Below are 21,132 nucleotides of genomic sequence, written 5' to 3'. Positions count from 1 at the left end.
GGTGAAAAGGGAGGAAGACATGGGATAAACACCTCGTGGGTGTCAGAAAGGATTTTCCTAGCTCAGGATATCCTGAATCGGTTTGACAGTGCCTGTATCTTTCTCCAGGGAGAGATGAAACCAGTTCTTTTGCTAAAGAGCAGTTGGATTGGTGTTTTCTAATGTCTGAAATGAGGAATATAAATCTCAGTGAACTAATAAGTAAAAAAGTAAACTAAATATCAATGATGTTACCTTGTGAAAGTAGTTCTACTGATTTATTACAGCACATTTCTTAAACACCAACATTTGAGGGGCAAAACAGTCTGCTGAAAGATGACATTTGGTATGACAGTTGGTTCACAAAATGTTATCATATATAATACTATCCTGATTCCCTCCCAATTATTATTGAAGTCTGAACTGCAGGTTATTAAAAACAATGAAAGCACAATGCAATTTACCAACTAAAAAAAGCAAAAGGAAAAATAGGAGTATTGTGATTTTTTAAAAAAAGAAAACATCTTTAAAGAATAACTTCAAGAGCCTTTACAATTTATACTCAATTCACTGCTGGCAGATAAAACCACAAGGAAAATACATGAATAACAATACAACCTTTTACTGCTTAGCTACATCTACCTAACATAGTATCCTAGGTCATTGACACCAGTGCTGGTCCAAGGTTTTACCAGCTCCAGCAGTCTCCATGGCAGTTCTACAATCTCCATACCTTGATAGCTGAAGAGGAAAACAATATGGGTAAAATACACACACACACACATATGTTTTATATGTAATTTTAAAATTAGTGATTCAGTGGAATTGAAGATGATGCACAAGAGAATGTAGTGGCATGACAAGGGGTAATGGATTCAAACTGAGAGTAAGTTTACATTAGGAAAAAATTCTTTACTGTGAGAGAGGTGAAGCACTGGAACAGGTTGCCCCAAGAAGCTGTAGATGCCTCATCCCTGGAAGTGTTCAAGGCCAGGTTAGATGGGGCTCTGAGCAACCTGCTCTAGTGAGTGGCATCCCCGCCCACGGCAAGGGAACAGAAACCAGATGATCTTTAAGGTCCTTTCCAACCCCAACCATTTTGTGATTCCATGACTTCATGCAAGAAGGAAGTATCTTTCCAGAGAAACCACTGAGCATTCATTATTCTGGTTGACTATTTGTATTGCAGAAACGACACCAAGGACAAATGACACCAAATCCACACCAAGGACTTCTTACGCCAATACGTGACACACCTTCGTTTACTTTGTTGTGCATGGTGGAGGCAGAAGCTGGCATTTCTTATCCCCTCTGAAATGTGCCCTCTCACAGCACAAAACCTACCCTCATGCTCCAGACCAAGCAAGTCTGTGTGGGGGACTGCCAGGATTAGTCAGCACTACTGATGAGAACAACAAGCTTGTCAGAAGTGCTGCGTGACTCAGACTGACTTCCACCAGTCCTTCCGCACCATTACATTTCTATATTGTCCCTGCACATGCAGAGTAGCAGCATTTAATGACTAAACACCACCTTATTTTAGGAATCAAGCTAACGAAGCGAGCGCCGTGCCATGTGAGGGCTTGTTTCACAAAGGCTTCTGCACTTTCACAGTGACATTCTTCCCACTTCCTTGAATTAGCAGGTGTATTTATTACCTGGCAGCTGTGGGCTGGGAGAAAACCCCCATACTGAAGTCATCTTTAATACAGAGCCAGATTAACATAAAACATGAAAAACAACTATTACAAGCTCAGTGCAGGCAACCAGCTGTGAAGTCTGTAGGAGCAAATGTAATTTCTGTAACTTGTTACTAATTGCCTCTAATTCCTCTATACACCCCTTTCCCCATGAATTGTCCAGCAGGCTCTCAACTATACTCTCATCTTCAAATACAGACAATATTCTGAAGTACCACATTTTGGGAAGTTTTGAAATTTTAAAATTCATGTTGTCTTTCACTAATCAACAGCTATTTGACCCTGAAACTACATAAAAGCCCATTTTAAGCACTGCCTTTCACTCACTGTAACTGAAATTGCAAATCCTACACACCTAACAGGACAATCACAGCATCAAGCCTAATTTGTACCTTTTGCAAATGAAAACTTACCTACTCAAATGCCTGGAATCAGATTTCCCTTCTCACCCATTTAAATGATGGGAAATTGAGTTTTGTCCTTTCAAAAGACACAGTTAAACACTGACATCCGAAAAATATGAAACTATGCAGTGAGATCTCCCACTGTTGCCCTCTACTACAGCTCTTTCATTCATCCAGCTTTCTCTACAGCACTGCGCCAGAGACTACATTTGTGAGGGCAAAGGAAAAAAACGCTGAACTAAATGCAGGATCACAACCTTGGACCTACAGAACAGAGCTTGCTTCGCACAGGAATTTCTCTGCTGATGGCCATGGGAGGCCATCCTAGAGAGAAAAGCCCAGGAGAGCTGGAGGATGTTCAAGAATCATCTCTACCAGGTTTAAGAAAGGTCTATGGCTACACACAGAAAAGCAAGCAGAGGTGGCAGAAGGCATGGAAGCATGAAGCAGGAGCGCCTGGCTAGACATGAAAAAGCAGCATACAGGAGGTGGAAGCAAGAGCAGGCGACCTGGGGAGATGCACCATCCAAGCATGCACAGGTGGGGTTAGGAAAGACAAACCCCAAATGAAGTGGAATATGAAAGGTGGAAGGCAAGGGGAAAAAGATTTAGCAGAGAGATCATCAGCAACAGAAAGACTAGGGATAAAAAAGGCACCACAGATGAGTGGGGCAGAGGAGCTGCTGACAGAAAAGGCCAAGCCACTGACTGCCACCTTTGCTTCTGTTGTTACCAGCAAGAACAGTCCCCAGAGCTACCCTGCACACAGGGCAGACAATGGCTGTGTATCAAACCACTGTTAATATCCACACCACCAAAACTACCAATCTGCCCAGGTAGTGCTAATTTACTGACAGGATCACCATCTGCTTCTGCCAATTTGCAACTTGTCTTGAACTCGCCCTTCACCCATCAGCATTTCTCAGCCATGGTGTCCCTCCTCACAGCGCTGCATTTGCACACCCTATGTTGTATAAAATAGGTACCCAGCATATTCTAAGTAATGCACTCAACCTTACTATGACTTCTGGATGTGTAGAATGAAAACTGAACAAATATGTAGCTATATAATGTGTATTTCAACAAAGTCTGTAAAGAGGCAAAATTTTCTGCTGTACAAAGTATTCACAAAAGCATACAACTGCAAAAAAACCAAATTTATTTTACTGCCAAAATTATTAAACACTAAAAAGACAATCCTGTAGCCTATACATTAGGAATGTAAGTTTTCCTGTACAATCAAGAGAACACTTCACTGCAAAAAAGGTGAAAAACTGTGTTTCTAAAACAGTGTCACATAATGAGCTGAAGAATGAAAGTGTGGCAGTTGCTTAAATTCAGGTTCTCATGTGAAAGACATACATCTATAGACTGATGCAGATGTTCCACAGACTTCAGGGAATATCAAATGTGCACATCTAGTCTTAGAAGTAGAATTATACAAATACAAAAGGCAATATATTATACATCTATATACAGCACGGTAAGCCTCAAAGACCAACAAAAGGTACTGGACAATTACATTAGAAATTTCTAGAATTTCTCATAGGAAACCTCCTTAGAGAGAAGTGTGGCTAAAACAGCTCTATTTCTGTACCTTTCAAATTTGTTAGGTAATCAAGGCAATTCAAGACATTTAAATCCATTCAGAAAAGTCACTGCAGCTCTACAGCAAGTGGTCAGAGGCCATACGCTTTTTGCACAAATGTTACATATTCTCACAACAAAAATAATTCTTCTCAGCTTCAATGAGTTTTGCAAGTGTTGCTGTTCAAAGCCATCCTTGGAAAACAGTGTCCTCTGATTTGGAACAGTAAGGTCAGTTACAAACGTCAGCATTGAAACAACTTCTCTCATTACAATGTGAGATGATTCACTCCCACATAACATTTTCCCTGCAGAATGGTGCAGCTGTGTGTGTTTGGAAGGTATTCATCAGAACTACCCACTCCTGGGCAGACTAATGTGTGGTGTCTTAATGGGTTTCCTTTACACTGTTAGCAGACATCTACTTCTTTAACAAAGATTTTCCATCTGACAGTGATTGGATAATGCTCAAACCCCCAGAGTGTGACAATTTTAGAAATATCTGCTTCCTGCCCAACTTCCCTCATCACCCTCCCCACCCCTCTCCTAATCCTGCACCATGGATATTTGGTCAACAAATAATTCTGCCCTCACTCCCCTTGTGCCTTTTTTTTTTTAACTGTTCAATTTTTAAGAAAAGAAAGAAGCACAACTCAATGTTTTGGTACTCCAGAAAGAAATTCTTTAGACTTGATCAGTATGAAGGTGTGATGCCAGCTCACAAAAACACACTCCTCACTGGGTAAGTTACTCCAGAGACAAATACAAAAGTGTTTATATGAAGCCACATGTGTATGGACAGAACAGTCTTTAGTAACAAGAGCCTTTTCTTTTATAATTTTCTCAAAAAAAGTATGAAGATTTATGTTATTTCAGTTGTACCAATATGAGCCTATGTCTTGGGTTCAAGCCAGACCAGCTGGATAAGAAGGGATAAACAAACTTCATTTCAACACCATTTGGCTTGTAGTCAGGAGTACTGGAAACATTATGTTACATATCTACACTTTATGACATTTCAGATCCTAATTTGAAATCCTAATTATTTAGAGCTAAATCTTCCCAGTATAATAAATATCTTTTATGCCAACACCCAGCTTGAAAGAGTGTCTACCATGGAGGTAACAAACAATTATGAAATAAACCATCAGAATTCTCAAAAATTCTAGCCCCTCAACACTACCTCACAACTAATACCATAACAACAAAATTTGTCTACTGCAATTTTATTTATCCATTCTAGTTTCATGTCAATTTAAATTACTGCAAATTTTTTTCTAATGTACTCTTTAGATCCTACACTGCAAAAGTGGATTAGGAAACTGCTGTAAGTTTTGCAGGTTATTTCTTTGAAACATCTAGATCAAATTTCAAGGGAAGGAAGAGCTCTACATTCACTGGGTGTAGAGACAGCCAATGCCAACTATCAGCTGCTAACACCCTGCTGCTGCTGGTGGCCATGCATGTCCAGCAGCCAGATAGATGCATTAGTCAATGTGAAACAAATGTCCTGTCTGATGTGTACTGCAGAAAAGCCTATAAAAAAGAGGCTACATTTTCTGCTGTAGAAAGTATTTACAAAAACAACCCCAAAGAACCAGTTTTTTTCTCACTGGTCAGTATTAAAAAATAAACAGGGCAAATTTGTATTTTATCCATTAGGAATATAAGTTTTCATGTAAAATTAGGAAAATATTTCACTGTAAAAAGGTGAAGTACTGCATCACTAGAATAGAATGGTGTCACACAACAAAATGAAGAATGAGAAATTGTGGCATACTCCTTTAAATTCAGGCTCTTGGGTAAATATGAACACCGACAGACTGATAGGGTTATTCTGCATACTTTGGTGCATTCTCAGGAATGTACACATCCAGTGTGTGGTCTTATTAGTACAATTATACAACTTACTTACTCTTTTCATTCATTAACCAGCTTATTAATTGCTATAAACCAGAATGACATTAACTGCTTAAAAGTTACTTGTGCTTCAGTTTAAGTCAGAAGTATCTACTCATCTCCAAGCAAATGGGAAAGTCTACCAGAACTTTAGTGTTTGTTTTTTTTACAATGTTCTTGATAAAAATGGATTATCAGCCGCAGAGATCTGGACAGTTGGGAGCAACTATGCCTTAGATCTTCATCCTACTTCTCCACTCATAATGATATATTGTCTGTTCATCACCTAGTAACTGCTACTAGAGTGGCTTTGTCAGCAGCTGCTTCTTCAGATTTCTGCATAAGAATTTTTAATGTCCATTTTTAATTAAAATCCTAACATTATAAAAGTTGTTGTCAAAGTCACTGAAGGCTAAAGGCTAGCTAAAACCTTGAACAGGTTGCTGGTTTAGAATTTCGAACTAGAAAAATAATAGATATAAAAAACCTTAGGAATTACAGTGCTACTTATATTTACATTATAGTTCCCCTTTGTGCTTGCAAGTAACTGAAAGTACACATCCTTTGGTAGTGTTCTCTTAGTCTCAAGCATGAAATTCCTGTTAAGCACATTCACACTCCTGATTTGCTTGAGTCAGTGCAAGGCTCATATTTCTACATAACACTGGTACACAAGCACATCTCTTCCCCACAGACAATAAAAATACTGATAACTGGCTTTTCAGTGAGTAGTTTTGGAACTGATTTTAAGAATCTTAAAGAAAGAGTCTGTCACATAATTTTTAAGTCTTAAGAGTGACTACTATAGCAATTGATAATAATTCCCAGCCACAAGCTCTGCTGCTGTATTACTTTAGGCCCAGTTTCAAAGACATACAGATAAACCAAAATGCATCTAAAATTGGACTCATACAGGCATAAAGAAGTACAAACATTGCTACATGTACTAACTACCAATACAAAAGCCACCAGAACACCAAACACTGAAGTGATGCTTCTAGTTTATATTTACATGTAAGCACAGCTCACATGTAAGACAATGTCTGCTCTTACAATGCTCTTCCACAACTGCATGGCGATACTGCAAGACTCCTCCTAAAATAACCCCAAGTACTTGCAGTTTTGCCTATGCCAAGTGGAAGACAAAAAGTAGAATCTGGGAGAGACACTATTTGTTCCCACACTGTACATCTGTAAGAAGCCACACACCTTGGCCGGTGACAACCAAACAATTAACGCTTGTTCACTTGTTCAGCTGGTGAAGGTATAAACTTTCCATGAAGCTGTAAAGATAGCAGAAGCTGACTCACAATAATTATAACTGTTGTCTATTCACTGTTACTGTCACACATGAGCCAAGTAAGAATTTACGGGTTTGAGACTTAAGGAAGTAATGTATGGCATTAAGAGCTTAATGTACCAATATCAGGATAAAGTCTCAGTAATTTATTTTTTATACTGGCCAATTTAATATCAATCTGTTGACAAAGTTATGCTAATACTAGGAGGTCTCTGCTGATTAGGTTGTTTGCTTAAAATAGGAAGATCTGTTCTTTCTGTTCCATATATCAATTTTTCCTCCTGAAGACTGCAAGCTGAAAACCTGTTTGCCTCTGTACCAGAGACACCACCACGATTATTTGGAACTGGGACACCACTGACCTGTTCAAAGGATTTACTAAACACAGTAGTGGTCGTTCTGGCCAGGCTATGGCTGCCAGGCTTAGGCAGGGACTGACTGGTTGTCAGTGTCAGTCTCTTCAGAGAGACAAGCTCTAGATTCTCACTCATGGCTCTCTGAGTTTGTTTCCGTGATAAATGCTCCCTGCAGGTTTCCCCTTCTTTTTCTTTTCCTCCGGGTTTGCTTCCTCCAGACCTTCGCTGGCTCTTCCCCAAGAGGTTCTTGCTGCTCATGGTGCTGCTGTTAGATAGGGCAGACTGACTTGTACCAGAAGTAGCCCTAGAGTAAAACCCTTCATCGGTTTCAGATACTTCTATCAGTTCTTCTTCAATTGCTAAGTCAGAATTATCTGCATGATAGAAACAGAAATAAAAAATTAGCAATTGACTGTCTCACATTCACTGATTTTACATATTATTCAATTTTGATATTTATAAGCATGAAGCCATACAGCAGTAGAACAGACAAGAGAAGACAACGCTTACCTATTCCATGACATTTTGGAATTAAGGTTCATTTGGATATAGAGTTACAGAAAGTAATGACACATTAACTATATCAAAAAGCATGCCCCCAATCTCATTTTGTTGTGATTTTGAAGGAAAAAAATGCAGTCTTGTTAATTCATGCAGGAAATTAGAAACTTAGAGATTAGAAAGTACCATACAGAACAAAACAAAAGTGTAAATCGTATTTTGAGCAAGTGATCCACTACAGGATTTGGCCAAGCTTGTTAATTACAAAGGTATGTGATCAATGCCCCAGGACACCCTATGGCACCTGCATGTTTAGCAACCCAAGAATGCTTTAGGACTGAAAGGTCACTTTCTGCATCACATGTCTGGTGGTAGGAGTTACACAGTTGGAAACTCAAGCACAACATGAGATCTGCAGTACACTGTGAAAGGTAAAATTTGGGAACTCTGAGTTACAAGAGCAAGATACTTTTAACATCCATTTTGATGGATTTTTAATACCATTGATCACTGGATTTTGTAAACTCTCATAAATATGCTCAATAAACTCAAAGGTATGTTGAGTCTCGGTGTATTTTCTCCAGATTAACTAGTAGATCACCAGATCTACTTTTAAGTATGTCATTGTCTGTGGCACAGGCACAGCTGTGTGCAATACATGCAACTGTGTTATTACACATGCAAATATATTAACTGCATACTTTAATTCTTGAAACATGCAGCAGTGACCCTTTCAATCAACAGCGGTACCTTACAGTGCAGCTACAAGTGCTCTGCTAAAACTGCACTCTGCCAGATGAGTTTATTCCATCCTCCATCATTTTTCTTACAGATTTTTGCCTCCTGATTTCTGGCATGCCTTTGCTGTCAGTTCTAGGTTCTGTAGCTGTTTCCTGTACTCCCTGTAAATGCTGAACATCATTCTCTGCTAGAGCTCTGCTCTTTTCCCCATTCCCGGTCCTCTCTCCAGCCACACTTGTGACACTAATCTCAGGTATGATAAAGTTGCCCAATTCAGTAGCATCATTACCATTCTCTGGTTGTTCTAGAATTAAAGATGGATAAAAAAACAAACAAACAAAAGATGTCTGAAACAAAACATGAAACAAAAGCCAATAGATACAGATGACTTAAGCATTATAAATTAAAGCAGATGTACACATATTAACCTCTTGTTAATTAGCAACATTAGCAGGTATGGAATTTTGCTTTATTTCTAAAATGGCAGTCTTCAATCTTCCAGTTATTGGCCTGCATTACATACTGGAAAGGCCCATGCTTGATCTTTCAAAACTGAAATTTCTGAGGATCATGGAACAGATTATCAGAAACCAAAGAACAGTTCATAATTCCCTTTTATGACTATATTCTCCATATCACCATGCTAGAGTGACAGTTACTTTTACAATGAAATGGCATATCAACTTCATATATTATCAAGGCTATTTTCAAGACAAGAAAATCTACGCACACAATGTCATGATGTTGCACCTTGGTTGCTTGAAAACTAACAGTGAAACAACAAAATCAACTCAACTTTGATATCCATTTTCTTCCTTCATTTTAAAAACCTGTTTTCAACTGGAAAGGTATTTCTGGATACCACAGAAAAATTAGTGGAGAAGAGCACTGTGACACAGAAACTTGATGAGACTAAAAATGCACTAAAAGCACAGCTCAGAATAAAGTTCAAGTGAGTCCCTATTGCATTTGTAATGCAGCTCTTTCAGACCTGAGGATTAAGTAAGGACCACACTGCCAGTCTGCTACTGCACATGACAGAAGCTGGCAGCACTCTGAACTGACAGTATGAAGTCCAAAACCAGAGGAATTTGCAATGAGATGATTTTTCACAGTGGCAGCTCTAATGCTCTTTAATTCAACGGATCCCCTCTTCCTCCTGTCCCCTCCCTGACGACTCTTGTGCAGGTACAGTGCACTTCTAGGTCAGGTGCCTCCAGCACTGGGCTTTTGACTACCATTTGTGCTGTCTGCACTGATCACAACTGAGGCAGAAGGTTATTCTGGCAGGGATGGACATCAGTGTCCCCTGGGGTAACAGCTATCCCTTATTTTACCTGAAAATTCTAATAATCATATGTCTTTCTAACTAATCAATGACAAATCAAAGTATCTATTTAACAAGCTGCACCACCCAAAGGAAGTGGCATTAATAATCGATGCTATTCCTCATTAAATTCCTGATATTTGGGAGGAAACTCAGAACCATTCACTTGTAACAGCACTTTCTGTAAAAGTCTTCTATTTCCAATAGCAAAGGTGGCAAGAGCTCCATGGACTGGAATAGTAATAACAATAAATAAACAACTGTCATAATGAAAGCACCATCAAATATAGCTCTTTTTTTCTAAAAACACAGAAGCAGAAAGGTTGGTAAGAAGACCAATGCTCTGACAGGCCTCAGTGCTCTAACTTCACTGGAGTGAGGAACTTGTGCCTCTCCAATGGCAATCTGAAACTCCTTCCTGCTCCCCCAGAGAGAGAAAAGGACAGAACAGAGCTTAGCTGTCAGAAAAGTACTGATTATCCAATCCAAAGAAAGAAGACTCAAAGTACACAGCAGAAATCAGAAAAACAGAGGAAGATTTTTTTTTTTTTGGTAAAAGGTTCTGTATAGAAGCATTACTCAGTTATGGTTATTTGGTGGTGTGCACTTCTAAATGTAACATCCAGCTGTGATATCAGCACTTCACCCAATACTGCTGCACTCCCACAGCTGAGTAACCCTTACTACAATGAACTGAGGGAAAAAAACCCTCAAAAAAGTTAAGAGTTTTACTCATTATAATTATGTCTAAAGGAAATATACCTTTCTCTGAATTTAACTGACTACAGGAGGAAACTAATGGAAAAAATAGGATATGGGATTAACACTTTCTACAGGCTTGGGGCAGGGATAACATCCTCCATAGCAGCACACCCTCCTTATTTTATAGCTTTTAAACGCCCAAACCTTCAGCTTCATAGTGCTTGGTGTGAAGATAATACTGCTTTCAAGCTGGACAGCTCTGGGGGTCTAGACTTTGAGAGAGAGAGCTATTAATACCCAGTGCACAAGGTAGGTAACAAAAGAGAAAACCAAGGACACTGCTGAACAGTGTAGAGATGAAAATGAATAATTACATCCATTTGATTGTTAACATAGATATACCCATAGAAGTTGAAGGAATAACATAGATATACCCATAGAAGTTGAAGGAAAATGTATTTGGTGTCACATTTCTGAATGCTTTGAGTAGTACAACCAACTTTGATAAATGCATTTCATGTTTACTAATTGCTAAAACTTAATTCAAAATTATAGTCTACCATATTACAGTTGTCCAGATAATTTACCTCAGACTGCACAGGCAAACTGACTACTCAGAATGTAATTCAATTTTAACCCCCACAAGCTCAAGCTGCAAGTCCTGCACAACTGTGTTAGTATATTTAATTAGTCATAAAAGGACCAGGCTTATACCCTAAAATTAGCATTAACTTCAGATTCTTGCAAGTTACAATTATTTCAGGAATTAATACTGTTTAAAAAAAAAAGTAAGAAAATTCTCTCCACAGACAGAATTCAAAGACTAGTATTTCTAAACTACATGAAAGCCAATTTCTGCAGTGAAGAAAAAAGTAACTTCTTGTCCTTCCTCACTAGTTGATGTCTTTGTTCTTGTGTTGTGTATCTCACTGATGTCTGATCAGCTCTTCTCAGTCTGTTACATCAGAGTGTTTCTCTTACACTCTGAGAAACACTCTGATGAGCCAATGCTCCCCTCCAGGTGTGACAATTTATAGGCAATCTAATCCAACAGCACTAAATAATTTGTTGCTAAGTAGTGGCTAGTATCAGCTCACTCCATAAACAATACCCATTTGTGATTAGATGGATCTATTTTGCAAATCACCCTCACATTCAGTACCTCTAAAGTACCTATCTGTTAAGTCCAAATTCACATTACTGATTGAATTTTAAAAGTCCTTCTAAGTAACTGCTCCTAATGAACAAATTACAGGAGCAAGTATTACAAGAGTCAATGTTAAGTCAAACTTTATTCAAAACTGACTTCAGTCTAGAGTTCTAGCAAAGGCTAGCAAGATCTAATGTCTGAAAACTTTTATAGTAAAATTAATTTTTTTAATCATAAAGAAAATAAAGCCCATGCTTCTCAACTGGAAACATGATTCACTAGGGTTCTTCTATTTTATTTTACACATGTAAGTACTGACTGAAAATTGCTGCCCTTGCTTCCCCAAGAGATAATTTGCTTCATCAGTCCATGTAATGTATAACATCAAATACCTCTCAGCTGTCTCCTCTGACTTCCGAATCCACTTACACTAATTTTTATTATAATGAAAATAAAAATAATCCCCCCCAAATACTTTTTTCCTCTTACACTGTGAGAGAGTTAGAGAGAATAATGGTCAAGAGGTATGAGGTTGGTCATCTCATTTCTACCAATTCCAGTATTCATTTCAATTTGAAGAAGCATGTGTAAGCACAAGCTTTGTTATTCTTTCTGCATGCCAATCATGAAGATGTATTTCATATCTTTCTGTCCTCAGGAATTGTGTGGCACTGAATTAGTTTGGTAAGAATTTTGGAAATCCATTCTGACTTTAAAAAGGCTGTCCAAGTCACAAACAAATGGTTTGTTAGGATTTTATAATGAGAATTTTGAGAAGATTAGCTGAAGTGATTTATGCATGGAACATTTACTATTTAAAGGAACACAAATGGCAGTCACTTAGCTAGATACCATAGATTCAGCTTTGGATTCTTAATCAGCCTAGTCTTTGCATAGCCTTCAAATTTACAATTACTCCCACAACCTGCCACATATTCCATTCCAACCCACCTTACACCACATGTTTTTATTCCTCTTCATTAAATCCTGTACTGTTGAGACAAATCCAACATTTTCACAGAAACCCAAACAAAATGTTGGCATGAGCTAAAAAGTCCTTAATCTTTCAGTCTTCATCTCTGAACACTGACTGCTCACTCCTTGCTTGGATTGCACTAACTAGATTATTGCTGTTTCCCTCAATTTGTCCTACTTTATAAGACTCACATAAAACACAGCATTCCACTCCACTTCCGAGTTCAATTGGTATTTTTATTTCCCTTTCACCTTACTGTTATCTGCTGCAGGGCACACCTGTCACACACTTTTTTCCTTGAACTTCACCAAGCCAGACTCCCTGCAAGGAGGCAATAACTGTAGAAACTTCTCTATTTCTGCATTTGCTGAAAATTTTGCATTCTTATAAGGATGTATCCAATACTCATTTTGTACTACTTTGGTCTCCTGTATTTTCTCCTGTAAACACAAAGGGAATGTTTATTTTAATACACTTTCAATTTCTCTGTATGACCTAGCACTAAGTATCCTTAATCTGTGTTACTCTCCACCATCTCATTTGTACAAGCATCAAAACCCCTCAAAAATAATAGCTAACAAAATTGCCAAGCTTCAGAGGACATCTGTCCATTTAAAAGCCAAGACATCATACTGTTTTCTTGCATCTGGTCAATAATCCATGTTTAATAACTTTAAGGCTGAAGAAAGAAAGCAGCCTTGAGATGTCAGTAATGACCTGCTACCCCATCTCACTAAAGACACTAATGTTTTTCTTTTCAGGTTTGTCTGATGGTTTTAAGTAGTAGGTTTTCATCATCTGCAATGAAATTTAGTTGTTTTATCTTTCTTCTCTGCCCTTCACCCTCTCTGGCAGCTTACTATTGGTGCAAGTACCACAAATGTGTTCTACCACCAAGTGCTTTTCAACGCTTACCTGAATTACCTCTTGGCCAATTTATGACAAGTAACTTAGCAAAATTTTTCTAACTGTCCATATACTACAAAAGCTGACTTAGTAACATCATACAGAAATTTTAATGGTACTACAAAATCTTCAGAGCCTATTAGAAAAGCACTCTTATCTACTTAGCCTGCTACCAGGATTACAAGCCCAACAGAACAATTGCCAATTCTGGTGGCTGGTCCAGTGGCTCTTCCCTCATCTGGAGATGGCAGAGGTGAAGGAATACAACATTTAGACTCACAGAATCTCCTGCTGGTACTGCTACTTCTGCAGTACATTCAGCAACATTTTTTCCCTACTTTTTAGCCCAGACGTGTTCTGCTTTGTGGAAACCATTGAACTAGAGTTTGCCCAAATCTACAGGCTTTGGCTGGAACAGAGACAACTTTCTTCACAGCAGCTGGTACGGGGTGGATTTGGGGTGGAAATGGTGTTGATGTTTTGTTGATCCAGGGGTATTTTTGTTATTGCTGAGCACTGCTTGCACAGAGCCAAGGCCTTTTCTGCTCCTCACCCCCGCCACCAGTGAGCAGGCTGGGGGTGCACAAAAAGCTGGGATGGGACACAGCTGGGACAGCTGTCCCCAGCTGACCCAAGGGGTATCCCAGACCATGTAACATCATACTCAGTATGCAAAGCTGGGGGAAGAAGGAGGAAGAGGGGGAATATTTGGTGTTTGTCCTCCCAACTGTTAGCAGTGATGGAGCTCTGCTTTCCTGGGCATAGCTGAACTCCTGCCTGCCCATAGGAAGTGGTGAATGAATTCCCTATTTTGCTTTGCTTGCAGGCACAGCTTTTGCTGTATCTCACTAACTGGCTTTATTTCAACAAGATTTCTCACTTTTCCTCTTCCAGTTCTCTCCTCCATCCCACTGTAGGGAGTGTGTAAGCAGCTGTATGAGGCTTACTTGTTGTGTGGGCTTAAACCCTAACACCAAAACATAAGAGTTTACCCCTCTATCCTTGAATTCAATTTTTGTTTAAGTACTTTAAGAGAGATGAGGTTCTGTGGTAAAGTCCTTAAATATTTTTGCTTCAGATACTAGAAACTAGTTTTCAGAAGAAAGCAGGAACATAATTTTCTGAGGGAGCACTAATTCTGTATACCTTCCTTTAACAAAATGGGTTTGTGTGTGCTGTGTTTTTATTAAAACATGGTTAAGGAAATAAAAAATATACTTCATCTTAATTGTATTGAGATTCCCATTCACCGATCAAGAAAATAAGAACCTCCAAATTGCTGCTTGCCTATAAGCAATAAATATGTGAAATAATAAAATTCTCAATATTATTTTTAAAACATGGAAAAAGCTAAGAATTCATTGCAAAATGTGTTTCTTACCATGCCTTTTCCATCTATGCCCTCTTATAGACATGCTAGTCACAGCATTTCTTGATATTCTGGATGAAGTAGGTGTAATTTCAACCTGAATGCATCTTGTACCTTCTTTACTAGATTTCATGGCACCCTGAGGCAGTGAAGCTTTAATTGCATTAGCAACCTAGAACAGAAGAGATGCACTTAAGTTCTGATCTCAAAGGTACACATTTTAGAAGAATTCTGATGGAGATTCTTCCTGTTTTAAGAAGAATATCGTGTACAACTCCCATTTATGGTCAAAAAGCATGCCACCTTTTTGCATGGCCTATAAAGAATGCCAGTTTGCAATTAGCTCTCAGAACTTATACTTGCCACTTTCTTAAAACAAAGTTTCCAGTTACAAGATGTGGCTATTCCTCCTGCTGCACCATTATGTTAGTTCTGGAGACTTAGAAGTGCTCTGTTGAAAACAGCTTGGTCACAAGGAAACGTGACACCACGACTAAGGGCAGTGAGAAGCCCTGCGTAGTGTGTGCACTAACAGATCCAGATGTTTGCACAAGCTCACACACAGCTTCAGGTTCCTGGTATCATCTTGTATCATGCATGCTCACAGCAAGGACTTCCCAGGCTAAAAATTCTACTCAACAAATTGCTGAGTAGAAAATAAAATACCTACCAGCAGAGGTTCTGGATACAGCTCAAGCTGTGCTCTATACAAAACGTCATCCATAGCTTTACGAGCCAGATCCCATTCTCCATTATAACTGCAAAGGTAAAATTACATGTAATAATTAGCATCTATGGCAACAGATGAACCTTCTTGGTCACCTAACCTTCACAGCTCTGGTGCTCCTTGAGAGTTCAGTTTAGAGAATTGGAATTGCTTGTTTTTGTTAGCAGTAAGCCTGCTAATTAGAGAACATTGAAGTAGCATCTATAGAGACAAAGTTTTATTTTCATTGGCCACCCCAAGCAGTTAAAAAATTATGTCATTAGCTGTTGATCAGCTAGTCACAAAATATTCTGAAATACAATCAGGATTTTTTAATATTACTCCACCTTTTGAGTATTCCTGTATTACTAGTCTCCATTTATTTCAGTTACTGAGTAAGCTTCACACATTAACATGACTTTCAAAGGGTAGGTGACATCAGCATTTCAGAGAAAAAATATAACCTCTTCTCCTTAACTAGACTGATGTCAAAACTAACCATGTAAAAATGTGAACAGCAGACAATGGCTGGAAAAGTTTTTACAGTATTTTCTTCCCATCAGCAGTTACATCTATCAAGTGCTGCTCCAGCAATTGTTCCCCAGTATGACACAGGTAACTTCATCCAACTACCTGGAGAACTGTCTCTTCCCAAGGACCTTATTGCTACACACAACATCTGCCCATAGAAAATTAAATGGCTCCAAGGCAGTGTGTCTGAACAAGTACACAAATTAGGCTGGCATTTTGTTTGCATATTAGGAAAAAAAAAAAAACAAACTACTTACAAGGCATAATAGATCCCTGTTAGCAATTGCACCATGAATTCAGATGAAACTGGAATCCTACTGTTGACTCCCTTGTACTTTCTCACTTGTTGGCGAGGATATCCACAGACACAAATTCTAAAGAAATATATTTGTCATTAGTAAATAATGTGGAACCACCCTTGTAGGTTATAGACTTTCAATACTTTACCAGTACTGATCAGTTTTTAGAAGCCCTGAGTTACTTCTTCTAGAAATGCAAGAATGACATCCAACTAAGGTAACATTCTTATGAAGAGAGACTTAGTAGTTGCCCAGATGCAAAAAAATCTGGATTTACAACTTGAGATCAGCACAAAATATTTTGTGCTGTAATTTTCACATTTACAATCCATATCTGTAATTTAAGAAAGTGATAAAAATTGAATTAGACTTACTAGAAGAAAACACATTTACTGTAGATCTTAAAGAAAACCTCTAAATTCCCTAAATTCCCCATTGCTCAAACCAATTAAAGGAGTTATTCTATACATCCAAGTAGCAGAATATAGATTCCACTACATCCAAACAGGACACTGAAAGATATTCAGAGCTTCAGACACATATTCCCAGTATTCTAACATGCTGTCTATTCTAAATTGCAGTCAGGGTAGGATTTTCAGTAAGCAGATGAATGACAAAACCAGTCAGGAATGAAGAACAATGAAAAAAGTTAAATTGCACAACATTAAATAATTCAGTATCCAAACATTCACCATTTTGAAGCAGAAAGACTTGCTTGCATCCACTGGTAACTTGCTTGGGGTTTTTTTGGATGCTTTAAAAATTATTTATTCCAAATACAATCAAAACCTAATCAAGCAGAATAAGCAACATCAGTCTCCTTTCCATAATCCTTAGCTTGTAAGTGTTTTTACCTCCTATATTAAAGCAGTTTATCTAACAAAGATCTCATAATTACTCTTGTAAATATTGCCAGGTGCTTCAAACTCCAAAGTCTCTTAAGACAAGGAAATCTTACAAGCATTCATTATCATGCTTTAGTTGTGAGAGAAGCCCTAGGAACTATCCTAGAAAAAAGCTGCTGCAGGTGACTTCTTGTAATTTGGGTTTCCTGGGTTAAGGAGAGCATTCTAATTTTTCCCTTAACATACAGTCCACTTTTGAAAATCCACAGACAAACACGTTTACTACATATTTCTCTTCTTTGGAAAAAGATACTGATCAAAAAATAGACACTGTAATTAAAGCTGAGGTAGGCTTTGTTTTGTTTTGAGGTCAGGAGGGGCGTGTTGGCATTGTTATTTTGGTTTTTTGAAGCAACAGCTGATTTTGGAAATGCTGAATGTATCCATAAAAATGGGTGTAAATCAAGTTTCAACACCTACTATAATTACAAGAAAGTTTAAACCTTCACAGCATCTGAATTTATTCAGTAAACCTGCAATGCAAAATATACCACACTTCTAAAAGACACTTCTGGTTTTCTTTAGTTAACACAACTACAACTACTGTTATGAAAAACAAACAGTTCCCTTTGACTTCTCCTCTTAAAGGAGAAGCTTAACCTACATATAAGCCAGGTTACTGCTCCCCATTTTGAGATTTCGACCCAAAGTTATATAAGATATACTTTAAAAGCAAATAATGCAGCTGTAAACACGTACGAGAAGAAGTCAAGTTTAAAAGCAGCCTTTGGGAACTCAAAGCTTGTTTTTATTAAAAAAGTTCAAACTGACTGCACTTCAATTTGGTAATGCCATTTCAAGAGTAAACAACCTACAGAAATTACCTTGAAGAAATTTGACACAATGACTGAAGAGACATTGCAGGCATATAGCTTAAGGCAGCATTGTAACAGAGCAGAAGGAAAGTCAGCACTTCAAACCTGGGATTTGAAAGAAACATTGGAATTCCATTACCAACTTTATTTTTTAAAAGAAAACAAATTTACAGGGAAATTTTTAAGAATTACTTGAACAGATCTGGCATTGTATTTCAATTTAATCAACAACTGAGTAAGCTTTTCCCGTAAATGTAGGAAGTAAAATGCCCTGCTGATCTTTCTGCATCTACATTTACACGTGTTTAGAAACAAAAAAACACATGACAAAATATAACATACACCTATCCTCTTTCAGTCCACAACTGTACTACAAATGAGAAGCTCAGATCCATTAGGGACTCTCAAGCAAAACCCCATGATACAATTTCACCTGTTCTGGGCTGTCAGCATCTCCCTCTGAGGATGAGGTCCACTGTACACAACCCTGGACAAACCGTGCTGTGACAAAGCTCCTTCCGTGAGAGCCATGGAGCCAATGCTGGAAGGCTGAAGGAACAAAAGGGTCATTCAGAGCATAACAACCTCAAATCTTGCTAGAATGCAAGTGAAAATAGCCAACAATAAGCATCACCATATTTATAGATGAATTTTCAAGAACCTTAATGTTATCTGATTGTTTAGATGTTATCTGTTCATTTTACACCAATAAGGCATATGGCTTCAGAAAAGAAAAAAAAATACATAGTTGCTGCATGGGTATTGTACAATTATGACTATTCCACCTTAAAAAGGCCTCAGAGACCAATTAGCAGTACTAAAAAATCTCAGAAGTATGTCCTTATGTCATCACACAATGTGTTAAAACTACTTTTCACTTTTGTTGTTAACAACCAGGCCCCCAAAGCACATAGGGCATTTCAAAGACCCAGTCTTGATGCTCTCATTGGCTTGAACTCCACTCTCCTTCAGGTTCTGGCCAGTGAGATGCCTGCAGCCTTGGGAGATATTTGACTGGCCAAGACCCCTGACATTCATGGTAACACTGCCCTTCTCACTCAGGAATGTCACTTTGTAGGTGTCACTTACTTCATGATAGACCGAAGGTTTGGACAAAGATGGAATTGTGAAACTCAGCACTTTGTTATGTCCCTCTTTGTCCACTATCTCCTGAAAAAGACAGAAGATATCAATGGTTACACTGTACTACAGAAAACAGACATCCTCAAGTGTTAAATACTATTTATTATAGGGACTGATAGGGATACCATAACAATCCAAGCTGCAAGCTAGAAATTATCTCTCTATTTGCTTTCTATCACAGCACATTTTGTTTGTTTATGAAAACTCTTCAAATAACTTAGCCAAGGGCACATCCATTTGCATAAATAACCCACATTAAAACACTAAGAGGAAACATCATGTTTAAAACAGCATTATCTCTTCTTAATTATATACTATGTGCTAGTTGTGAAGGTTAATGATCAAAAATTCTGTTCTGAAAACTATTAACCATCAAGTAAGCACTCAACAAGTCATTTGTTTTGGAAATATTACAGCTCTGGAATGATTGCAGCCTCATATGATTTGACAGCAGCAGACCACAGCACTTGCAAAAGCCCAAGTGTGATAACTCACTCTATGGAATCAAAAGAAGCATGGATGCAAAGCTTTAGAGAAGCTACTTTCCTTCTGAAAGATACCACCACAGCAGCAGCTGGCAGACTTCTTGCTCCTGTCAGTTAACAGAAGACTAATGGGTAAGACAAAACAAGATGTGGTTTTGTACCACAGAAGAGCACTGGAGTATTAAAAAAAAAAAATAAAGATCCCAAGCAGACTTGACCAAAACAAACACCACATGTTAGATTTTACTTCCCTCTTTTCTAAATTTCAGCAGCTGATTTCATATATCCAGAAGTAATAATTAGAGAGAAGTTTCAGTGTCTCCTAACACCCATGAGCTGGAAGGCTGAAGGTCTAACTTCACATAGTAATTATCAAAACTCCTGTCTTAAAATAAAAGACAAAGCAGTAAAGGAGACTGAAAAGGATCAAAAGGGCACACAAAGCTGCTCCTTCTGAAAAGCTGCACAGCTTCTCCACTCTCCACATAAACCACTGATACTTTAATTTTTAATATTGCTCCTGGATAAATGTGGAAAACATGTTCCTCAATATATAGGAGAAAGGGAAAGAAAATGGCTACATCCAAACTTCTAAATTCTAAAAATATCAATATTTATATTCTTCATTATAATCAGATTTGTAATTAAGTTTCAGGAGTATATTTCAAGATGTATTTGTAGCGTATGATGTGTATTAAAGTGTATGAAGTGTATTAAAAAAAAAACCCTGATGACTACAGCTAGGAAAGCAAAAAATTTCAACTGCATGCACTACCACTGTACATCCCTAAGCTGAAGGTAGAACAATCCAGTTCATGATCTCAAGGTTCAGCCACAATAATTCCACACCCCTCACAATGCAGCCAATTTAAAATTATTCTGAGCAATATTTTTCATTTTTCATTCTCCTTCAGTAAGAAACTGCAGGACTCCTGCTGAACATGTTAAGTTTCCAAGAGTCCACTGTAGATATTTACACAGCAATTACTTCATATTTCCTCTTGGTTTTGAACACATAAAGTTGTTGGTTAAAGAGAAAATAAGTATCTGAGCAGGTCACCTACTACCTTTTCAACCTGTACACTAAAGAACAATACCATCTTGATTGTTTCAGTTATAAATTTTATGCAACACCAACAGCAGCAGGGAAGAAGTCAGTGTGAGTACAAGGCACTGTTTTACCATAAGCATTCCTTATGTCTTAAAGCAAAAGGGGAAAAAAGTTCCCGAAAGTCATGCTGATCTACAGCTTCCTAGAGAAGCTTGCTGTGAAATTCTTATGACTCCAGGCAGCTGGAAATGGAAAGCCAAGTTACTAATTGAGAAAGAAACTCTTCACAGCTAAGAGAGG

The 21,132-nt window shown here is 38.1% G+C and overlaps 1 protein-coding gene across 7 annotated transcripts in view; it reads right to left on the bottom strand.

Annotated features, from left to right (window-relative positions):
• Window positions 1–230: 230 nt before the first annotated feature.
• The window catches only part of FAM126A (family with sequence similarity 126 member A), a 46,309-nt gene continuing 25,407 nt past the window's right edge, over window positions 231–21,132 (bottom strand). For 4 of the 7 annotated variants that reach the window (XM_039705978.1, XM_039705988.1, XM_039705997.1 and 1 more), the window contains 7 exons: window positions 19,243–19,323; window positions 18,587–18,702; window positions 18,163–18,258; window positions 16,392–16,508; window positions 15,568–15,655; window positions 14,910–15,069; window positions 231–7,599 (listed from right to left, as the gene is read on the bottom strand). In XM_039705978.1, coding sequence (XP_039561912.1) covers window positions 7,043–7,599; window positions 14,910–15,069; window positions 15,568–15,655; window positions 16,392–16,508; window positions 18,163–18,258; window positions 18,587–18,702; window positions 19,243–19,323 — 1,215 coding nt within the window. In that variant the 3' untranslated portion in view covers window positions 231–7,042. Of the gene's footprint in view, window positions 7,600–8,476; window positions 8,772–14,909; window positions 15,070–15,567; window positions 15,656–16,391; window positions 16,509–18,162; window positions 18,259–18,586; window positions 18,703–19,242; window positions 19,324–21,132 lie in introns of all 7 variants that reach the window. The other 3 variants (XM_039706016.1, XM_039706026.1, XM_039706032.1) reach the window with 2 other exon arrangements.

Source organism: Passer montanus, unplaced genomic scaffold (genome assembly GCF_014805655.1).
Source record: "Passer montanus isolate IOZ18808 unplaced genomic scaffold, ASM1480565v1 scaffold10, whole genome shotgun sequence".
In the NCBI taxonomy this organism is placed as follows: Eukaryota; Metazoa; Chordata; class Aves; order Passeriformes; family Passeridae; genus Passer; species Passer montanus.
Note: the sequence above shows the minus strand (reverse complement) of the source record. Positions and strands in the feature narration are given on the sequence as shown.